Source organism: Lygodium microphyllum, chromosome 5, assembly GCF_053477565.2.
Source record: "Lygodium microphyllum isolate KBCC chromosome 5, Lygodium_microphyllum_v1.1.10, whole genome shotgun sequence".
Classification (NCBI taxonomy): domain Eukaryota; kingdom Viridiplantae; phylum Streptophyta; class Polypodiopsida; order Schizaeales; family Lygodiaceae; genus Lygodium; species Lygodium microphyllum.
The window spans coordinates 50,040,662-50,063,057 of NC_141139.1; the positions used below are offsets into that span (position 1 = coordinate 50,040,662).

The 22,396-nt window shown below is 39.8% G+C and overlaps 1 protein-coding gene across 1 annotated transcript; it reads right to left on the reverse strand.

Annotated features, from left to right (window-relative positions):
* Positions 1 to 9,673: 9,673 nt before the first annotated feature.
* On the reverse strand, positions 9,674 to 11,883 carry LOC148035810 (wall-associated receptor kinase 17-like). Its single transcript, XM_087677815.1, has 2 exons — positions 11,759 to 11,883; positions 9,674 to 11,645 (listed from the first exon to the last, which is right to left on the reverse strand). Exons 1-2 carry the CDS (start codon positions 11,859 to 11,861, stop codon positions 10,402 to 10,404), a joined length of 1,347 nt encoding a protein of 448 aa, XP_087533941.1. The 5' UTR covers positions 11,862 to 11,883; the 3' UTR covers positions 9,674 to 10,401.
* Between the last annotated feature and the right edge of the window lie 10,513 nt (positions 11,884 to 22,396).

The window sequence follows — 22,396 nt, forward strand, 5'->3', positions numbered from 1 at the left end:
AAAAAATAAAGTGATTTAAACATTAAACAAGCAAAAGGGAGAGGGAGAGAGACAATGCACTCTCCCTCTCTTTCTCTTTCTCTCCCTCTCTTATTTCCTTCCCCTCCCTCTCCCTCTCCCTCTCTTTCTCTCTCATTTCCTCTCCTAAACAAGCAAAAAATAAAGTGATTTAAACATTAAACAAGCAAAAGGGAGAGGGAGAGAGAGAATGCACTCTCCCTCCTTCTCCCTCTCTTTCTCTTTCTCTCCCTCTCTCATTTCCTCCCCCTCCCTCTCCCTCTCCCTCTCTTTCTCTTTCTCTTTCTCTTTCTCTTTCTCTCCCTCTCCCTCTCCCTCTCCCTCTCCCTCTCTTTCTCTCTTACTCTCTCGTTTCCTCTCCTAAAAAAGCAAAAAAGAAAGTGATTTAAACATTAAACAAGCAAAAGGGAGAGGGAGAGAGAGAATGCACTCTCCCTCTCTTTCTCTTTCTCTCCCTCTCCCTCTCTTTCTCTTTCTCTCCCTCTCTATCTCTCTTTCTCTCTCATTTCCTAAACAAGCAAAAAATAAAGTGATTTAAACATTAAACAAACAAAAGGGAGAGGGAGAGAGACAATGCACTCTCCCTCTCTTTTTCTTTCTCTCCCTCTCTCATTTCCTTCCCCTCCCCCTCCCTCTCCCTCTCTTTCTCTCCCTCTCTTTCTCTCTCATTTCCTCTCCTAAACAAGCAAAAAAGAAAGTGATTTAAACATTAAACAAGCAAAAGGGAGAGGGAGAGAGAGAATGCACTCTCCCTCCCTCTCCCTCTCTTTCTCTTTCTCTCCCTCTCTCATTTCCTCCCCCTCCCTCTCCCTCTCCCTCTCCCTTTCCCTCTCTTTCTCTCTTACTCTCTCGTTTCCTCTCCTAAACAAGCAAAAAAGAAAGTGATTTAAACATTAAATAAGCAAAAGGGAGAGGGAGAGAGAGAATACACTCTCCCTCTCTTTCTCTTTCTCTCCCTCTCCCTCTCCCTCTCCCTCTCTTTCTCTCCCTCTCTCTCCCTCTCCCTCTCTTTCTCTTTCATTTCCTCTCCTAAACAAGCAAAAGAGAGTGATTTAAGCCTTGAACAAGCAAAAGAAAGAGAGAGGGAGACTCACCAATGAGATATGGCGAGCGTGGGGCGGCTTCTCTTTGCGATGAAGGCTCCTCCTCTCCTTCGCGAACAACGGCGGTGGCGGCGGCGGCAAGTCTTCTTCCTCTTCTTCTCTCATGACAGTCGCTCTCTCCCTCGCTCTCGCTCTCAAAACTCTCAATGAAGCAAAAGAAATGAAAACCGTGCTCGGGTTTCGGCCGCGTTTTTTCCCTGCGGCCCGTCGCTATTTAGCGACGCAAATAGCGACGCTATTAGCGACGCAAATAGCGACGCCAATAGCGATGCCACTATCCGCCGTCGCTAATTGGTGTCACTAATGGCCCAAATCCTTGTAGTGATAGTTGAGGTCCCAATAGCTATATGAACACATTCCTTTGTATCCTTTTCAAACGTAGACAATGCTAGACTTTTAAACTTAGTAAAGTCCTCCACACAAGTTTTTGCAAAACTTCAACACACTGTCAAGATCACAGGTTGGAAATATTATTTGTAATTACATAATAAGACAAACTCCATGCCATTCTGAAGAAGAAACTACAAGAGCCTTTTTAAGGGAGAAACCTCTATGATTTGAGGTAGACCAAGAACCCTCAATGGTGACTTACCTTTGTTGGGAGATTTTTTAGGCATTCCCACACTTGTTGTTGAGCATGGAGAAGAAGTAGATGGAATTTTAGGAGGCAAAGATGCTAGAGCACTAAGTGAACCTCTTGACCTTGTAGGCAACCTTCTTCTTTTCTTCTTCTGTGTTTGCACATTTGGGGAACCTTGAAATTTTCTAGAAACAAACATGTCAAGAGTGAGGATATGGCATGAATAGACTAGACTAAAAGTCTCTTCTCACTTCATATCTTGAGAGCATGGATATAGTGGTGAATGAAAGATACGGTGACTAGAAATATGGCAAATAGAGATATGGCAAGCAGAGATATAGCGAGTAGAAGATATGGTGTGAAAATATAAATCCTCATCAAACCAAAGGTCCCTCCTCACTTTGTATCTTGAGAGCAAGAGAAATGGTGAGAAGAAGATACCACACAAAAGTAGGAAAGAAGGCCTAAGAGTGACACTTGAAAAGAAGAACAAACAAGATGCAAAGTCAAGAGAAAAAAACAAACAATGGACTACATGTGTTTTTATACATCACCAAGCTGAATCAACACATGGTAGGTGGAGGCCATGTGGCAGAAAGATGGATTGCATGCATAACAGGTGGCCAACATGTGGATGACCATTAGACAACGTAGCCAATCAGACTATGCTATGTGTTGTAGAAGACCCCACGTATACTCGGCCTACTAGAAGCCACTTGGTCTTCCTTGATTTTCATGATATGGCATAATCAAGAGTCTTCAAGAAGCTCATTTGATATCTTCATCATTCAAGATACGATGCAAGTATCTCTTTCCATGGTGTTTGCCATTGCCAAGGACACCATGTTAGACTAGCATCCTATCACTTTCTATGTTGTCATTTTTTGTCAAGCTAATGGGAAAGACAAAGAAGATAGCAAGGAAAGTTTATATAGACAAGAATAATAGTGGAGATATCTTAGAGGTTGGGTCATCAAAGGTTCTAGAGGCTGTTGCCCGTGAGATCCCTCTTACACCTAGTTTTGTTCCATTTCCAACTATGCAATCAAAGCAATCCACCGGTGCAAAGATTGTGTCTTCTTCTACTACTCAAGGCAACGTCACAACACCTCCTTTGGCTGATGATCAATCCTTTGAGCTCAGTGGATAGTCCTCTGCTCCAACTAGCCCGATTCAAACCTCTCATAGGGCACCTGATTAGTTAACTGATCAAGCAGGATCCTCTTCTATTCCACTTGGTGAGCCTTCAAATCCAACAAAGAGAAAGAGGAGGTCCAAGTTCTATTATATGTAGAAGTGTTTCAATGAGATAAGGAAGGCCCAAATAGCTACATAGCGTGTAATTCCAAATATAGCTTTCATTAGAGTTGTCAAGGATATTTCTAGCAGATTGTCAAGAGTGACCACTAAATCTGGCCTTCATAAGAAATGCCATCATGTAGCAATTCTTTGTCTGTAGGAGATAGCTAAAGATTTTATTATTGACTTTATGAATGATGCTTACATTGTCATTGCTCATGCTCATAAGATCACCTTAATGAACAAGGAACAACATGGTCAACAAAATCACATAGAGGTTCGTCAAGATATTAAGACCCTTGCCTAATACTAATCAAAAAGCCTTTGAGATCCTAACATTCCCAAAAAATTGTCTAGAAAAGTCAAAGAGCGAAAGTTCGAGTATGTGACTCACATGTACTCAACAAGGGGTGAAGCTCAACACTTGTCTGGGAAGAAAAAAGGCAAGAGGTGATAGAAACTGAGGATGACATTTGCAAGAGAAAAATTGCTTCACTTGGCCCCATGTCAATTATGAGAGGATGGGTAAAGTGTATGGCCAAATGGTTGTCAATGTTTCTTACACGTGAAAAAGAGGATTGCCTTAGCATATCTCTTGAGAACAAGTCCATGCTTGAGAAAAAGGATATTTAGTTATCCAACTCTGTAGTTTATTGTATAAGGTAAGGCATTTTGGTTCTCAAAAATTTTAAATATTGAATTTGTAATGATTATGCCATTGATTTCAAATAAATTTCTTGTGTTTTTGTTATTGTGGCTATAGGGTGTTTGTTGCTTCTCTTATCCAAGACATCTCTAAAAGCATATTTGTTGTTGATCCACTACTACACTTATACTCATTTGTTGTCGTGTTTATTACTTACTATTGATTGCTTTGTAGAGGGCATTAGAGTCTTATATATATTGACATACTTACTAGATAAACTATCCTCATGAACTCTCTAAGTGGTATTCATGTCTAAGTAAAAATGTACGTTGAATGGAAAGCTACTTGCTTTCTATTAATAATGGTTTATTTTAGTTATTTATCCTTTTTAGTTACAAGTTTTCATTTGTAGTGCTGGCAAGCTTGTGACTACCTTCTTGGACACTACATATGAGGATATTGCTAATCTTGGAAAACATTATAACTTTCTCCTACAAGAAGTACCATTGCAAAGTGATGTACATACTTGAGAATGGAAAGTGATTTCAAAATTTTCAAGACAATAGATTCAAAGTTACTAAAGATAGATGGAGTGAATGTAAGTCTCATTAATATAGTTCATTTTTGGAGGGACCCTTATCAATCCACTAACTTATTACATTTATTCATATAGTGTTAGGATTACCCTGATTCATATATGTGGTGGATAAGAGAGTGGTGCATTGAGTTGATTTCAGATATGACAATCACACCAGTGGATCTCGACTCCCCTCTTCTACAAAAATTATCAAAGGCTAAGGTAGTGGTAACAACTAAGGGCAAGGGCAAGTCAACCACAAAGACCACCACCAAGAACTCCAAAAATAAAGGAAGGCAACGCCTTTTCCTATGAAGTTTGATCCATCTCCTCTTAAGCCTAAAGAGAAGAGAGTACATGTTGGCAAAGTCAAATTCTTCCAACAACCAAAGAAAAAAGCCATTGTGAGAAGACTAAAGATCTTTGAGGAAAGTCACTAAGAAGCTATAGTGCCAAAGAATGAGAAGGTGCCAAAGACACAAGAAATGGAGAAGCAAATAGAAACTTAGGAGGAAGCCTTATTATTTTTCCTTTGTACATTTGCACTACAATTTTGTAACTCGGGATGTAATGAAATACTTTCTATCCTATGTAAAATGAAATAAAGTCAAAGTCATTTGTATACATTCGAAAGGTAACTTTCTTCCCAATGGCTTATAAGTTTGTATTGAGCAATATTTTTTTAACAATGTCACTCAACAAGACAGAATCTTGCAAAGTTTTCATATTTATGACTCACAAGTTATAATTGTGGAAGGCAAACAACTTATACAAGAGAAATAGCATTTAGTTCTTTTCCCAATTGTTGTACCATTGACTTTTAACTTATATCCAAAGGATGTATTGTCTAGCAACTCCAAGGTATCCCTTACATTCTTTAGACTCCAATTGAAAGTAACATTTACCTCCTTTGCTTCTTCATGTGGTATAACTTGTACCTTAAGTTTAAAAGGTATGCAATCTGTATCATAATCTAAGGGAACCCAAATATCCAATCTAAGTTTGTATCTCGTGTAATCAAAGACCAAAGCACAAGTTTGTCGAGAGATGTTGTAAGACAAAGTCAAGGATCAAGGGCATGCACTACACATCATGATATCACCTTTATGGTCGTACTCTCTAGATTTCCAAAGTGTTCCTATAATGTTGTCCAAATCCTCTTCTAGAAAATTTATACTTAGCCAATACATCTTTGTCCTTTGTAAATGTGTTATTTTGAAGCACTCCATAAAGATATGTAAGGATACAAATCATGATATGTGTATTCTTCTTGAGATCCTTATGTCATAGTGATGGGTATAAAGGGTGTAATGGAAACTACAGGAAATACTCAATCATAGTGACAAGTATAAAATGTGTAAAAGGGCTTTCTCTTCACCTTGCTCACAGCTTCCATGGCTTCCCTTCCTTATCTCTCTCTCTTTCTCTTATCTTTCTCTCTCCTTTTCTTTCTCTTCTCTCTCCTTTCTATAGTATTCTCTCTCCTCTTCTCTCTCCTCAATCCTCTTCTTTACATTCTCCAAAAAGTGACTCTTGTGGGGCATGAAGGTCCCCTCATGAATGAGTAGTAGGTGTTGCGAGAGGAATCCCCTGCACATTGAGACTTCTTTAATAGCTCCTTGTAAGAACTTGCTTTCAATATATGATAAACCTCAATAGAGGAGGATCCTCCCAACAATAATGTACACTACAAAATAATCCTTCATCTATACATAATAGTCCTACTAATATCAACACATATATGCTTGTGATTTAATGGGATTCAAAATAGTCCTATCAATATTAAGCATAAACTATGTGTAATGTAAGATGAATTTTCTACCACATCAATCCCTCATGTAAATCATGTAATATAAGCTGAGATGTAATATTTTCCATATATAGTTTAGAATCTCGTTCCTAGAGCATTGTTTTCAAGAGTGCTCAACCTCATTTGATTGAAAATCTCATAGCTTACTTGAGGGACATGTATTGCACACAATTTATGATGAAACCTAGCTTAATCAAGGCAAGCGTAGCCTATGCCACACATAATCATACTTGCACCCTAGGCAAGCCTTGCCTAGCTTGGTCTGGCCTAAGCTACTTTATATTAACATTTTGATAATCTATTAATCACTAACAGCCTATCAATCTACTCATCTATTTTAATTAATCTACATTAAGAATGTACTAACCTATTACTACAATTATGTTTTATCTAATAAGTAACTTAATAACTTATTAAAAACCTACTAATCTACTAGTAGGACTAATTGACTAACTACTAGTGTTCATAAAATTACTAAATCACTACCACTACCTACCAATCTTCTATTCTACTACCTACTAACCATAACCTACAAATTACCAATTGACTAAATAATATACCTAATGTACGAACTATCCTACTAATCTACTAAAAATAACATACCTAATGTATTAACTAGCTTACTAACTACTACTAGTCTACCAAATAATAACCTTACTCTATTAATCTATTAACGAATATATCTAATATACTAACTATCCTACCAATCCACTAAATAATGTGCCTAATGTGCTAACTATCCTACTAATCTTCTAATTAACATGCCAATGTACTATTGATCTACTATCCTACTAACTAATGTACTAACTATCCTTCTAATCTATTAAATAACATACCTAATGTACTAAGTATTTTTCTAACTATGTTTACCAAATAATAACTTTATTATATTAATCTACTAAAGGATATACCTAATATACTAATGATCCTATTAATGCACTTAATAATACACCTAATAATAACATACGTAATGTACTAATAACTTTAAAAAAAAGAATGGCCTGTCATAAAGGAATTCGCTTTGTTTATAAAAAAGATGACTAATTTACCCCCCCCCCCCCCCCCCCCTCCCCCAAAAAAAAAAAACTATCTTCATGACAACAAAAAATTGGAAAACTAGGCTACGCAATGTAATTGCCTTGGATCCAAGAAGAAAGCACACTTGTGGAAGATATAAGCAAGAAAGGGAACCAAATGTGTAAAGAAATGGAGAATGCATTGTGCATTTACCTCAAATGAGGGCATGTTGAAAATGAGTAGAGAGAAGGGAGCTTTGGCTATAGGTATTTCTTACCAATGTTAAAATCAATGCCTATATGTGCATCAATACATTATTTTAATATTCATTAGTATGTGCATCAATATATATTGATAGGCATACTAACATGCTTTTAGACATGTATTTTGATGGATATACAAAGGGTAATACTAGCAATGAGAAATTTTCCTAATGGCATCAAAATCTAGTATCAAAATACACTTCATTTGTTGTAATGGTACTACAATAGTCACATACTCAAGCTATGATGCACTCGGGTTTCGGCCCGCGTTTTTTTCCTCTGGGTACCGTTGTTATTTGCGTCGCATTTGCGATGCTAATATAGCGACGCCGCTATTTCTCGTCGCTAATGAGCATCGCTATACCCTCATATCCTTGTAGTGACTCCTCAAATTTCAAAAAGTAATCCAAATACCCTTATACAAGTGTTTTTCAAACTACTTTAAAATTTTCCTAATCCCTTTTTTGTATTGAGGGCCTACCTTTGAGTGCCTTGAACAATAATCACCATTAAATGAGAATAGGAAAATTTGTATTCATATATCATTAGCTTTTGCATCTCATTTGATGTATTAACAAATTTTCAAAAAATGATGAAGTGTATAATGAAAAGTAATAAAATTTAGGAGTATTTTGGGAATTGACCAAATTAGAGGCTATATTTAGAAATTTGACAAAATGTGAGGATATTTTAGTGTTTTAAAATTTTAAGCTATTTTGAAAGTTATGGTAAAAAGCAAGGTTATTCATGTAATCTTTCCTTATGTTAATTTTAATTGTTTAAGAGTTGGTGTTTTCAAATGAGATGTTTGTACTTAGAATTTCGATTCATGAGATTTTGTAGAGGTGAATGGATTGAAACATGTTTTTAGTGTGTTTGAAACCTCTCTTTGAGTCGCCTTATTTCATATTAGAGAAGAAATATATATACAACCAACCCCCTCCCTAGTGCCATTGTCAAACACACATGAACGTGTTTTCTTTGTTTTATGCATCAAAAGTTTGATTTCTCACTTAGAATGTCAAAAATTAATTGATGAGATTTTGGAGAGGTAGAATTGGATGCATTTCTATTGTTTGTTGAAAACTTGTCGTTGAGATATCACACACACACATATGTGCATGCATGCACACATACACGCGCACACACACATAAACACAAATAAAGAAACATTAAAGTGTAATTTGAGATTTGGCTTTGATTTCTCACTTAGAATTTAAAAAATTAGCTGATGAAAGTTTGGAGAGGTAGAATTGGATGCATTTCTATTGTTTGTTTGAAAACCTCTTGTTGAGATATAACACACACACATGCGTGTGTGTACATACATGAGCACACACACAAACACAAATAAAGAAACATTAAAGTGTAATATGAGATTTAGCATGGAAGATGATGTTTCTAAAAAATTGCAATCAATTAAAAATATACTTATCATCTTGGGATGCTTCCTAAAAGAGAAGTTCCAACTTCCAGTAGTGTTTACAAAAAACCAAGGTGTAATGTCGTGATTCATTAAACTTAAGAAAAAAAATCAATTCTAAGAAATTTTAGGATTTTTTAAGCTATACTATGATTTAAAAACTTGTAAACTCTTTCAAAAACCTGCAAATTGTTAAAGGCTAAATATTTTAATTTTGGATCCATTGTTCCAAGTCTTTTCTCGCACTCCTATTCATCTTCATTATTTTTCCTATCTTGCAACTTGAAAAAAATATTAAATTTAAAAATATGGTCTACCTAATTTTAAGAACATTTTTATTTTTAATTATGTTAGATGAGAGAGAAAGACAAATAGAGAGATCAATTTTAATAATTAAAGAACGTATCCTCATCAAATATTCACAATAAATAATTATGCCACATTGCGTGGAAACAATTTAGCAAGCTATAAAAGAGGATGATTGTTCACACACACACACACACACACACACACACACAAAGGCTATGGTTGATAAAGGAAGAGCTTGAGGAAGAGAGAGAGATATTGGTTGATAAAGGAAGAGAGAGTTGATTGTTGATGTGCGTGTGTGTGTGTGTGTGTGTGTGTGTGTGTGAGGCTATGGTTGATAGAGGGCGAGAGAGAGAGAGAGAGAGAGAGAGAGAGAGTGAGAGTTGTAACTTGTTGGTTGATAAAAGAAGAGAGAATTGACCATTGATGTGTGTGTGTGTGAAGAGAATATCTAAGTTTAATTTAATATTTTATGTTATCTCCATTAAGCCCTCAGTTTGTGAGAGAGACTGATTCCCTAATGGCTCAAAACAACATGATTATCTATCAAGGTATAGTAATGTTGTAAAAATTTTAAAATGCAAGAAAAGTTCAAAAAAAGCAAACATAAAATTGATTACTAAGGCCTTTTGAACTCACAAACCAGTGTGTACACCCACATGCGCAAACCACTTGGGCTACAATGTCATTGGGTGTTTAGTGACATTCAGTTGGAAGGGCTAAATTGAGCAACTCCGCTTTTCCTTGTAAAGAGATTGAAAGGGCATATAGGGTAAAGGGTCCAATAAAGTGATGCCCTACAAAAGAAAAACTCACCCCGCTCCAATTGAATGATAATTTTACAAAAAAGATATGGCTTTTTTAGCCACTTAACGTTATGATATAATCTTTTTTAAATTACAACTAAGCTAAATGTAATTCAAACAATTGAGCCATGTAATTGTTTTTATATTTTGGACTTTTATAAAACCCTAAAACAATGCATCCTTGAGTTTCACTCTGCGAGGCCGCCTCCCGTGTCACTCTTTTTATGAACCCTTCATTTATAAAGTCTAGGGCTACTTGATAAAAATATCAAAATGTTTCTTTCTTTTGCTTTTTGAGCTCTATATGACATAAATAGCTTGACCATTAAAAAACATTTATGAGACTCACTCAGAAAAAAAAAATTATGATGGAGGATAGTTAAATGACACTCTATTGGCCCCTTTACCCTAAAGAGTTTCCTAAATCTACTATTCATTGGAAGCATGGAATATTAGACTTTGTGAAGCCCTGCACCCACCTCCCTGTATCGCAGGGAGTAGATAGGGGGCATAGACGTAGATGAAGGCAGCAAGATCAAACTGTACCAGCCTACCTTCCTCCTCCTATGAGAGATCTCATTAGCGCCATCTCCATTTCTTCAAATCCACTCGGATTTGAGCTCGATCCACCTGTTTTCTGACTGTACGTTACATCATTGCTAAGCTTCTCTGAAGAAGGAACCAGAGCTTTCAGTTCATCATCTTCCATTTCCAGTACCAGATCATCCCTCCTCGCCCCTGTGCTGCCTTCTACTGACCCTCTTATGGACAGTAGCTTCTGAAAGACTGACTTCATGGAAGGTCGTTTCTGTCCATCCACACGTAGACAGGCAAAGGCAAGGCTTGCTACCGCGTTAATGGAGCTCATAACATGTGAATCCTCAGACACGGCCATGCGCCGATCAATGACTGCAGGGAAAGAACCATCCTTCCACCTTGACAGGCAGAACATGGGCAAATTGACTTCATTTTGACTTCTCTCGGAATCGATCGGCTTAAGGGAGGTTATCAATTCAAGCAGCACGACTCCATAGCTGTAAACATCACTCTTGTCAGTGAGCTGGAAGCTTTGGAAGTATTCAGGATCTAAGTAGCCTAGGGTGCCATGTGCTAGGGTGGAGACATGACTTTGATCTTTGGGGAGGAGGCGTGAAATGCCAAAGTCAGCAATCTTCGGAGTTAGGGTCTTATCTAGGAGAATGTTAGAGGATTTCACATCTCTGTGGAAGACTGGTGTGGATATGGAAGAATGAAGATATGAGAGCGCCTCTGCACTTTCAAGGGCTATCTGAAGGCGGGTTTCCCAACTCAGCAACCTGCCATCTTTCCCATGGAGATGCTCAGTCAAAGTACCATTTGGGATGTACTCATACACAAGGAGAGGCACTGGTGTCTCCAGGCAGCAGCCCAACAGATTCACTATGTTTCGGTGATTGACTTGTGACAAGATTACCACTTCGTTGATGAACTGCTCGGCCTCCCCTGTCTCCATATGGTTAGATCTTTTGATGGCCACAATGGTACCATCACCAAGAAACCCCTTGTAGACTGTGCCATAGCCTCCACGGCCCAGTTGCAGATCTTCTGCAAAGTTCTGAGTGGCTTTCTTGAGCTCCCCCTCAGAGAATACTTTGAGCGTGTCTCCTCCTCCCCTTGAGAGGACTTCCATCAAGGCCCTCCCCCCGTTCTTATCAAAATTTTCATCTCTCCTTGCTCTCGAAGCTCGTATTCTGCACACCCACCAGGCAACACAGCATGCCACTGCAACTGCAACAGCTGTGGGCAATGCAGTACCTAGATCCACCAAATCACTTTCTGAGCTTCAGCAGGAAAGCCTGAATAATTGATTGGGTGATGAGAAAACTTAATTCCTGGAAAGTATACAACTGCTTGAAGTAAACTCCCACCTACGATAATAATGATGGTTTTGACGCGCTTTTCATTGACTGTACAGCCAGTCCCATTTGTACTTTTGTGAGGGTCGATGCCATTTCCCACAGCACCATCCATACATATTACAGCTACATGCGAAACTTCCCGGCAGATTGGTGCACCTACCCAGAGGAGGCCCAACACAGTAATTATCCTTATGCTCTGTACACTCATCTATATCTGCAAACAAGAAGGACCTGCACAGGTAAGCCCTCCAGCCAGCACAGGCTTGGGTTTATTAAGCAGGTAAAAAGAAAGCATCCATAGGCATCCATCTGGGGAAGATGTTTTTCAGTCCACTGAGGCCTACGTGCCTGATGGTATCTTCAAGAATCTGTTCCCAGAAAAACATTTTGGGTATCAGTATGCTCTTATTCTTGGCAATGAGGTTGTAATTATAGTAACGTATGAGAAAGTTTTTTTCACTGCTTGGTGTGCCACTAACGATGTGTAGGCGCATACCAACGATGTGTAGGCCGTATGTCGCATTGATGAGGTGGTTGTAGATAGCTTGTTGTTCTGTTGTTAGAGTACTCTCATGAATTGTTCGAAATTCCTACATGAGCTGTAACATCTTTATTTGTATTGATGCAATGCTACTTTCACATCAAATGATGTTGGAGATATTGTGAATGTTGTTGGGTTGTCTTTGATGAAAGGGATCTTTTGAATGATCATGTTCATCAGTTGGTGGGTTCGTCCGTTTAAGGTGAATAAGTTTCTTTGCGTGTACTCCGTAATGAACATTTCAAGGTCTTCCTCATTGGCCACGAGACCACGGAGTTGACACTCAATGTAGTATGATTGTGCCAAGTTCTTGGCACTTATTAGTTCACTCTCTGACCTAAAGCTTGTTCACTATAGTAATGTGTTAAAGAAGAAACCTTCAGTTTGGTAGCCTGGGTGAAAATCGATGAATCGTACCAGTCCAGTATGTTGCTCTATGGTATTGCCATAAGCATCGCAGAGAGTGGGTTCGAGATTAGATGCAGGGGTGGTTTTGGTAATGATGTAGTTTTTGTGGTAGTGATAGAATATTACATGCTCTAAGCTCGATGGTCAGACATAGTAAAGGTCTATAGGGTGCATGATGATATTCCCTATCCTTGTGAGCTTTTGCTATCATATTTGCGTAGTAGGGGAGCTATCAATGTACTCAACAAACTTGCTTTGTGTGACTATTGGGATCTGTATGCTGTTTAATGCCGCTTCGATGGGTGAAACTAGCTTGCACAATATTATAATAGTATTTAATTTTTGCTTGTTTGAGTCCAAGTCTTGCAATCCTAGTCTCTGGGCATCTTTTGTCTAGATGTTTAACTTGAAAGGTGAGAAGGATCGAAGCTTGCATGCGAGCTATGGCGGGAGAGCAAGAGCAAGAAAGAGAGAGACAAGAAATGGGAACTCCAACAGTCACAATGTGTGACCGGGCCTTCCTTTATTTACTAGTCACTAAAATGAATGTAAAGAATAAAGTGACGCAACGGGCGCCCGCCACCTGTAGTGTGCAGTGGCGGGTACTGTCAATGTAGTAATACACGGGGTGGCCACTTAAAGGCGAATCTGCCCCAGTGAGAGAGAAAAGAAAAGAAAGAGATAGTACAACTGTACATAGGTACAAGGGATAAGGAAAGGCAACATCTCATCCAACGCCCATCAATCTCCTGAGGAAGGCAAAGCGCTCAGTAGTGAGGCTTTTCGTGAGCAGATCTGCAAGATTCTTGTCAGTGGAGATCTTGACAAGGTCAACAGACTTGTCCTCCACGACACCACGTATGAAGTGATACCTCACCTCAATGTGTTTCATCTTCGCATGGAAGACCGGATTCTTAGCCAATTGAATGGCACTCATAGAATCCGAATGCAGTGTAGGTATAGCATCAATCCCAAGGTCAGCAACTAGACGGCCTAGCCATATGGCCTCCTTGCAAGCCTCAGGCTGCAACATACTAGGCCTCAATGGTAGACAAAGCCGTACACTTTTGAACCCTGGACATCCAAGAGACAGCACCTCCAGCATACGTGAATACATAGCCAGAAGTGGACTTCCTACTATCTGCATGTCCTGCATAATCGGAGTCAGTGTATCCCATGACCCCTGTATCCTGGTTGCCATAGCAAATACACATATCTATTGTACCCTTCAGGTACCTCATGATACCCTTCACGGCATCCCAATGTTTCCTGCCAGGTGTAGCCATATAGCGTGCCACAACACCAATTGCAAAGGCAATATCTGGACGAGTGGCTATCATGGCATACATCAAACTGCCCATGGCTGAAGCATAAGGGATCTAGGCTATCTCGGCCCTCTGCTCATCTGTCTGCGGATAGTCGGCCTGTGATACCTTCACATAAGAAGGCAATGGACAGCCAATAGGCTTTACGTCCTGCATGCGGAAGCACTCAAGGACTTTATGAATATACTCCCTCTGTGACAAGTAGAGGAGTCCCTGATGCCTGTCGCGTCTAATGTGCATACCAAGGATGTGAGAGGCATGTCCCAAATCCTTCATCTCAAAGCTCTTCTTCAGCTGAGATTTAAGAGCATCTAGCTCATCATGAGCTTTCCCTGCTATCAGCATATCATCCACATAGAGTACCAAAATAAGCAATGAACCATCACGGGCTTTCTTCGTATAAAGATACGGATCCATAGCACTCCTGTTGTAGCCCTGTGACTGCATAAAGGCATCAAACTTATGATACCATTCCCTAGGTGCCTGCTTCAAGCCATAAAGACTTTTCTTCAACTTGCACACTAGGTGCTCCCTGCCAGATTCTGCAAAGCCCTTAGGCTGCTCCATATAGATCTCATCATGCAAGTCCCCATGTAAGAAAGCCGTCTTGACATCCATCTAATATAGATCTAAGTCAAGCTGAGCAACCAAAGCCAAGACCAAGCGCAGGGTGGTCATCTTAACCACAGGAGAAAAGACCTCATCAAAGTCTACACCATGCTCCTGCTTAAAGTCCTTTGCTACCAATCTAGCCTTGTATGTCGGCTTGGGGTGTCCAGGGGTACTTTTCAGCTTGTACACCCACTTGCATGGCAAAGCCTTCTTGCCCTTAGGCAAGGCAACCAAATCCCAAGTCTCATTTTTATGCAAGGAGTCGATCTCAGACTGCATAGCCCTCTCCCAGGAGTGACTGTCACCCCTACGCATAGCCTCATCATAAGTGAAAGGCTCTCCTGCATCTGTAATTAAAACATAATGCATAGAGGGCTGAAATCTATCAGGTGGACGTCTGTCTCTAGCAGACCGTCTCATTGCAGGCTCTGCTGCCTGCCCAATACCCTGACCATGAGCATCTGTTGCAGCTGTAGGTTGTCCAACTGGCTGTGCAGGAGCTCTAGGCTCCTCCTGAAAGATCACTTTGCGGATCTCAACCACCTTCTCAGGCTGCCTGTGCATCTTGTCTTCATGGAAGACTACATCATGGCTGCGTACTATTTTCCGCGCCTGCGGATCCCATAGGCGATAGCCCATCTCTCTTGGATCACCATAACCAAGAAAGATGCATTTAATGCTCTTTGGATCCAACTTACTCCTCTTGTCCTTGGGCACATGGCAGAATGCCTCACATCCAAAGACACGGAGATGCGCATAAGAGGGTACGGAGATGCCCAAACTTCCTCTGCAACCTGGAAATCCAATCCACTAGAAGGCGATCGGTTTATGACATGCACTACCGTACTAACTGCCTCATCCTAAAAGCTCTGTGGTAGGCTTGCATGGCTAAGCATAGAGCAGACACGCTCGTGAATAGTCCTATTCATGTGCTCAGCCAAACCATTCTGGGCGGGGGTGTAAGGGGCGGTCAACTGACGCTTAATACCCCTGTCATCACAAAACTGCTCAAAAGCACGTGAAACATATTCTCCCCCATTGTCAGTCCTAAGGCATTTCAGCCTATACCCAGTCTGGTTCTCAATAAGAGCAAGCCAATGTTGAAGGACTGCCAAGACATCAGACTTTTGCTTTATGGGATAAGCCTATACTTTCCTAGAAAAATCATCAATGAAGGTAACAAAGTACTTTGTGCCACCCATAGACATACATGGCATGGGCCCACAAACATCTGAATGTACCAAAGCCAAGAGCTCACTCATGCATGGCCTACCCGATTTCTTATGCATAGACCTATTTTGCTTACCATAAAGACAATGATCACATGAGTAAAAACGTGCATAGTCCAAAGGCGGAAGATACTGCAAACCAGATAACATTTTTATTCCATTCAAAGACATATGCCCCAAACAGGCATACCAAAGTGATACATGCGGGATAGAGCCCACTGCCAAAACATGGTCTACAGAAGACCCAGATACAACAAGAGGATAGAGGTTGCCAGCCTTGGCGCCTCTAGCAAGCACAAAGTCTCCCTCTGGTAATCTTCCAAGCAGAATCCCTAAAACAGACACAAAACCCTGCATCATCCAACTGTCCTGCAGACATAAGACTGCGTGTAAGCGTAGGTACATGACATACATCCCTGAGCAAAAAGAAATTGCCAGTGGAAAACTGCAACTGAATATCTCCACAGCCCACAATATCAAGAGACCTGTCATCTCCAAGTCTGACTGATCCATATACAGTACGGTAAGAGTGAAACCACTCATGGTAAGGCGTCACATGGAAGGACACACCTGAATCCAATAACCAGCACTGTGCATACATACTAGGTGTCTCAGTCAAGTGTGAGGCATAAGAAGAACTAGCTGCAAGTATGAACTCATCACTACCATCGGAATCCTCGGTCTGCGTGACATTAATTTCTTCAATCTTGACGCTGGACTTTGCAGGTACTATGCTGCGATTAGAGGACTTCTTCTGCACTTTCTCTTTCCCCTTATCCTTGTGCTTCTCATTGCACAACTCATGACACTGTGGTCTGATATGGCCCTTTTTTCCACAATGATGGCAAGTGACATTAGCGTTGCGCCCACGCGACTTACTATGCGACTTTTCACGAGATTTAGACCGACCCTTCTGAGAGTCACGGCCACGGCCATTCCCACGTTCATTCCTATCATTCCTGCCTCTAACTGTCAAAGCATGTGAAACACGAGAGGTATCCAAGTTTTTGCGATTAACCTTTTTCTACAGAAGAGCACTCTCAACATCATTCAGTTTCAGAGTAGCAATAGAGGCACATAGGGCAGTGCGGAATACATCCCATGACTCATTCAGAGTCCCAAGCAAGAAAAGAGAAGTTACTTCCTCTCCAAAGGTGATATCCTGCGAAGTCAGGTTCTTCAGTATAGCATGGAACTGGCTCAAGTGAGCAGACATAGTCGCATTATCCTTCATGCGCAGATCCATAAGCTGCTTCAACCAGTACATCTGACTCGCCGGACTTTTCTTATCATAAAGATTCTTGATCTTATTCCATAGATCCCATGCACTCTGTGCTTCCTCAAATACATTATAATGTACCTGCTCAGTGAGAGACAATACAATCGTGGACTTGCATAGCTCATCAAGTTCAAGCCAGTCGTCATTGTCCATAGTTTCAGGCTGCTCCCTGCTCAACCGAAGTGGCTTAATCTGAGATTTCTGCACCAAGACCTGCCAAATTTGACTCTTCCAATAAGAGTAGTTGGTACCATCCAACTTTGTGATGTTAAATATGGCATTATCAGTTGAAGAGGACGCCATAATGCAGGCTGGAAATGCACAGACAATGTAAAACTACTGGCTGTTTTACTGCAGAAAATGCTTGAAATCCACTGAAATGAGCTCCAAATGGCGAGAAAAGTGTGCCAAAAGATGTTGCCCACTTAGTACTAGGTGCGGTACACCAAATAAGGATATTTCAACATAAAAAATACTGCTCAGTCCACCAATAAATGCTTGCTATAATAAATTTCAGAATTGCAATAATGAGAGCAAACTGTCCCAAAACTGGATCTAATGTCAACTAAACAATGCTAGGTCCAAAGTCGGCATAAAGAGGACAAAACAAAGCCAAATGACAGTGAAAATACATGAGCATAACACTGAGAAATAGCATCAGCCAGTAAGAGGCACACCCCCAAACAATCTAGGAAAAATGTAGAACCAACTGCCAAAACCTGACACAAATAGGTGTCTGCTCAAAAGAAAGCGGATCCAAAATTGAGACTCATCTCATAAGCATCTTGTGAACCAATACATATACTCAATGCAACATCCAATTGTCGGAGTATAATCCCAAAGTCTCAATACATCTATAACTGCTCAATGACATAGACTGCTCCAATAGCATGTGATCCTTGCTCAAGGTCAAGTAAGCATGCAAGATGCTCCCACTGGCACAAAAGGCGTATAAACGAGCTCAAGGGATCAAGCAACCCAAGACAAAGTACCAGTGACAAGTGACCAAGTCAATGCGTCATACACATCCCAAGAGCATGACATACATGAAGCAACTGATGGAAGCAACCAACAAGCAATACATAATTCCAAAATAAGATCTCTGTCAACTCAATGACATCCGATAGAAACCAAGTAAATGATCAAACTGAGTCAAAAATGCTCAAATACATCCAAGGAAAAACTCCCAATGTCGGTAAAGCATAGAAAAACCAAGCGGCATATATCACGAACCAAAGCATGTAATGTATGAAGTCTAACTGTCAAGCATAGACATGAGGCATAAGCGGTCCAAGAGCATGCCAAGTCGGTCCAAATGCCAGTGAATACCAACCAAGACAGAGCTTATGCGTAGCTCAAATACATTCCATAGATTCAAACATGAGCTCAAAGTCGTCCCCAAATGTCAGATACATGATGGCAAATCCCAAAGCATACATCCGGTACCAATAGGTAAGTGACAAAGCATCCAAAGTACCTTCAGCCCACTATTATTACAGCCAAGTTTGATTATCAAAAATGAGAAATTTCAGCCAATATTTCAGGCCAAAATCATGTGCATACATTCCCAAGGCATTCGGGCATCAAGTAGACCGCATATGGGCATCAAATAGCACAACCGGAATGGAGTGTAAGCAACAAATGCTAATGCCAATGGTGTTGCCCTGTTTTCAGCCTGTTATGACAGTTTATGACAGTCCCAAATCTGAAGAAATCAGCCCCGAATGATCAAGACCAATGCCCAAATCTTGAATGACATCAAACATGAAGTCTAATAGCCCTCTTGATCAAGGTAGAGAGCAAGAAGCAATGGCCAAGTGTGGAGCTGAAGTAGACGAGTGCTAACAGCCTAGAAAAAATGACGCAATCTGCCATGTTGGTGCTGAACTTGCTGCTGCTCCACATGGGCTGAAAGGGGGTAATGGGGGGCTCAAGAAGGGCCTATCAAAGGCCTATGACAAGCCTCTTTGAGCCTTGATAAGTGTAAGGCACAATATGAGGGGAATAAGCTTCAAGGGTTTGAAGCCATGGCTGCCCTTACTGTTTGCAACCTGTAGACTGAAATAAAACCCTGAAAGAATGATCAAATACCTCAGTACCAATGCCTTGAAGGTGCCTCAATAGGCCGGGAAGGTGCTTGGGAAGCCGGGGAGTGACGGGAGCTCGGGGAGATCGGATATGGCTGCAGAGATGGAGATCCAATGCGTGAAGGGAGTCGATGCGAAGGTAGAGAAGCATGAAGTTGAGCTCAAGCAAGAGGAAGCCAAGCTCTGATACCAGTTGAAAGGTGAGAAGGATCGAAGCTTGCACGCGAGCTATGGTGGGAGAGAAAGAGCAAGAAAGAGAGAGACAAGAAATGGGAACTCCAACAGTCACAATGTGTGATCGGGCCTTCCTTTATTTACTAGTCACTAAAATGAATGTAAAGAATAAAGTGATGCGACGGGCGCCCGCCACCTGCAGTGTGCAGTGGCGAGTACTGTCAGTGTAGTAATACACAGGGCGGCGAGGCGGAGGTGCCTTTACCCCAACATAACTTTTTGATCATCTTTGCCTTCATAGCATACTTAAGCAGGTAGTAATAAATGGAAGAGTTTGTTACTCGTTGAATATTCATGTGTGCTCCTTAGAGGAGCAGTAGCATTGGGTGATATAACACAATATTTCAGTGCTTATCTCTAGGACGATGGTAGACTAATCATTGAGTTTCAGGGTCTATTGTTGGTTCCAAATCGTCATGTGAGACATAAGAAATATGTACTTTTGTTTACCATGGCCATTACTTCTGCTTATGAAGTAGGCACGATGGCACCTATGATTTTTTTTTGCCATGATGAGCGCCATGATGAGGGCTCTTAGTTTTCTTGTCAAACTGCACCAATTATCATTGAATGAAATGTATGTGCATATCTCATTTGTCGTATTTACAACTTCTGCCTCATGTAGCCATGGGATCACATGTGCATGTAACGAGCCCCTGTGGTGAATCTCATACCTAATGACATGGTGTTGGATGTGCCCAATGCAAGCAGCTCAACCAAGAATGTACTGGTTGAAGAAAAGGTGGAACCTAGTGTGGAAGAGGATGGTGCACTCAATGGTGCAATCTTTCCATGAGAATTTAGGACTGAACTCCTTTGCAATGCATTCCAACTTGTTGATCTCGGCCCACCTTGTAATGGTGACCTTGTTTGTGGTGAACGTAAGGAAGAAATGAAGCATGCCCCATATGTCAACCATTGTGATAAGGTCTTTCAAGTTATCCCACAGCCAAGATGGGATCTTGGTATTGAAGTGGGAAAAATATAGTGAAGGATGTGCCTAACGATCTCCTCATTGGAATTGTTCTTGTTTGTGCATCTATAGTTATAGATGTCCCTTTATAGGCAAGTTGTACTTGTGTTGTTCACAATCAAGATAACCTGTTTTAGCTAGTACAGAATCAGGATGTAAGGCTTGTGTAAGGTGTACACAAAGAACAAGGTTGACACCTGTATCTTGATGTATTCACTAAGATAGATGTTTCCATCGAAGGCACCATGGCCAAGTGGCAACATAAATAAAAACATTGCATTTTCCAAGGTGATATCTAGGCACATGACAAGCTTCTTGCATGCAAGTCGTCTATCCTAAATGTTGTTGTTTCTCCTGCAAGAAGGTTCTTATTCCGTAATATGATGCATGCAAACTTATGTTGATTGTCTCTTTAGAATGCATGTGCCTTGGCTCAACTATACTATCAAGCAAATTGTAATCTCTTTCATTCTTGTATTCTACTTGGAGCATTGGGTTGAATGGAGAGCTTTCATGATGGAGGTCTAGAATCCTTTCGATGGATTGCCTACTGAGGATGCAAATCCCTCTCCTTGGATGTGGATGTGTTACTATAGCCATGTACTTTTGGATGAGTGGATTATGTAGTATGTTGGAGCGGAACACATCTGCAATATCAAATATAGTCAAGTCAGTTCTAGTAGATGGCTACAAAAGTGATGCATCATTTCAAGAGACTAGAGGATTGTCCAGAATTGATCAATAGTCCAAGGTTCTATTCGTAATCGTTGTCATCGTTTTGGAGACCGAGATGGATGTATCAATGATCCTCAAGAGTTGAAGCTATAATGGCTTTGCATTGAGAATTCGTTTTATGTAGTTTGGTAACAATGAGACCACATATTCGTTTTTGTCTTTGTTCACAAGACATGGTCGATATTTTGTTATCATCATGTTGAATCCATGTTGTTGGCATGAAAGAATGAGAATAGTGCTTGACAAAGACATCCTTGTATTTTTTCTGTAGATGCATTGTTCTTTTGAGATGATAACATGATGTTGCATTGTGACTATACCACAAGATACACACATTGTTAGTGTTCCAATGATGCTTTCACATTCTGTTGCCCAAAATTATTTGAGTTTTTCTATATCATACCAAGTTATGGTAAAGGGTTGTAATGATGTTTTTCTATAAGCCATAGTTTTCCTTTTTGTAAAAGTCTTGAGAGATGTCCAATGACTTTGTTTTTTTGTAGCATCCATTGATGCTAATGAGAATAATATATTTTTATCATTCAACTACACTACACTTGTTCATGAAAATAACATACTATACTTCATAATCACATATTTTTTAAAAAATAAAAAAGCTAATTTCTCTTTTTACATGCAAAAATAATAATTTTTACTTTTTTTGCTTAATAGTAATTCAAAAAATAAATAAGCATTATAATGAATAAATATTACTAATACTTCAAAAAGTAAATTAAATAAAAAACATGCTACATAACATGTAGAAAAGTTACCACAAGTCTTTTCGTATTTAAATAATTATGGGAGAAGGTACCATTCCATGTCCATTCAAAATATGCCATTTGTTCAAGAGAAAGATGGTTTTGTATTTTTTAGTACATTTGAAAGATAATTACACTTTCGTTTTTTCTAAACGTTCAAAAGATCGTTTTGTTTTTCTTTCATTTCACTACTAATTAACTATTAACTACTAGAAATACTACTTATACTACATTAGCCTAACTAATTAACCAATAATACTACAACTATTAATACTACTAATAGTCTAACTACTAATGCTACAACTAATAATTAACTATTAACTACTAATAACACTACATAAATCTAACTAGTTAACTAATAATACTACAAGTACTAATGCTACTAATAAAGCCTAGCCAACATAAGTCTAACTACTAATATTATAACTAATAATTAACTATTAACTGCTACAAATACTACATA

Bases quoted from the DNA above. Each gene is read 5' to 3' on its own strand.
- LOC148035810 (XM_087677815.1), bottom strand. From the start codon at position 11,861: ATGGATGGTGCTGTGGGAAATGGCATCGACCCTCACAAAAGTACAAAT. The intron at 11,646-11,758 runs GTGGGAGTTTAC...TGGTGGATCTAG, and splicing joins AACCATCATTATTATCGTAG to GTACTGCATTGCCCACAGCT.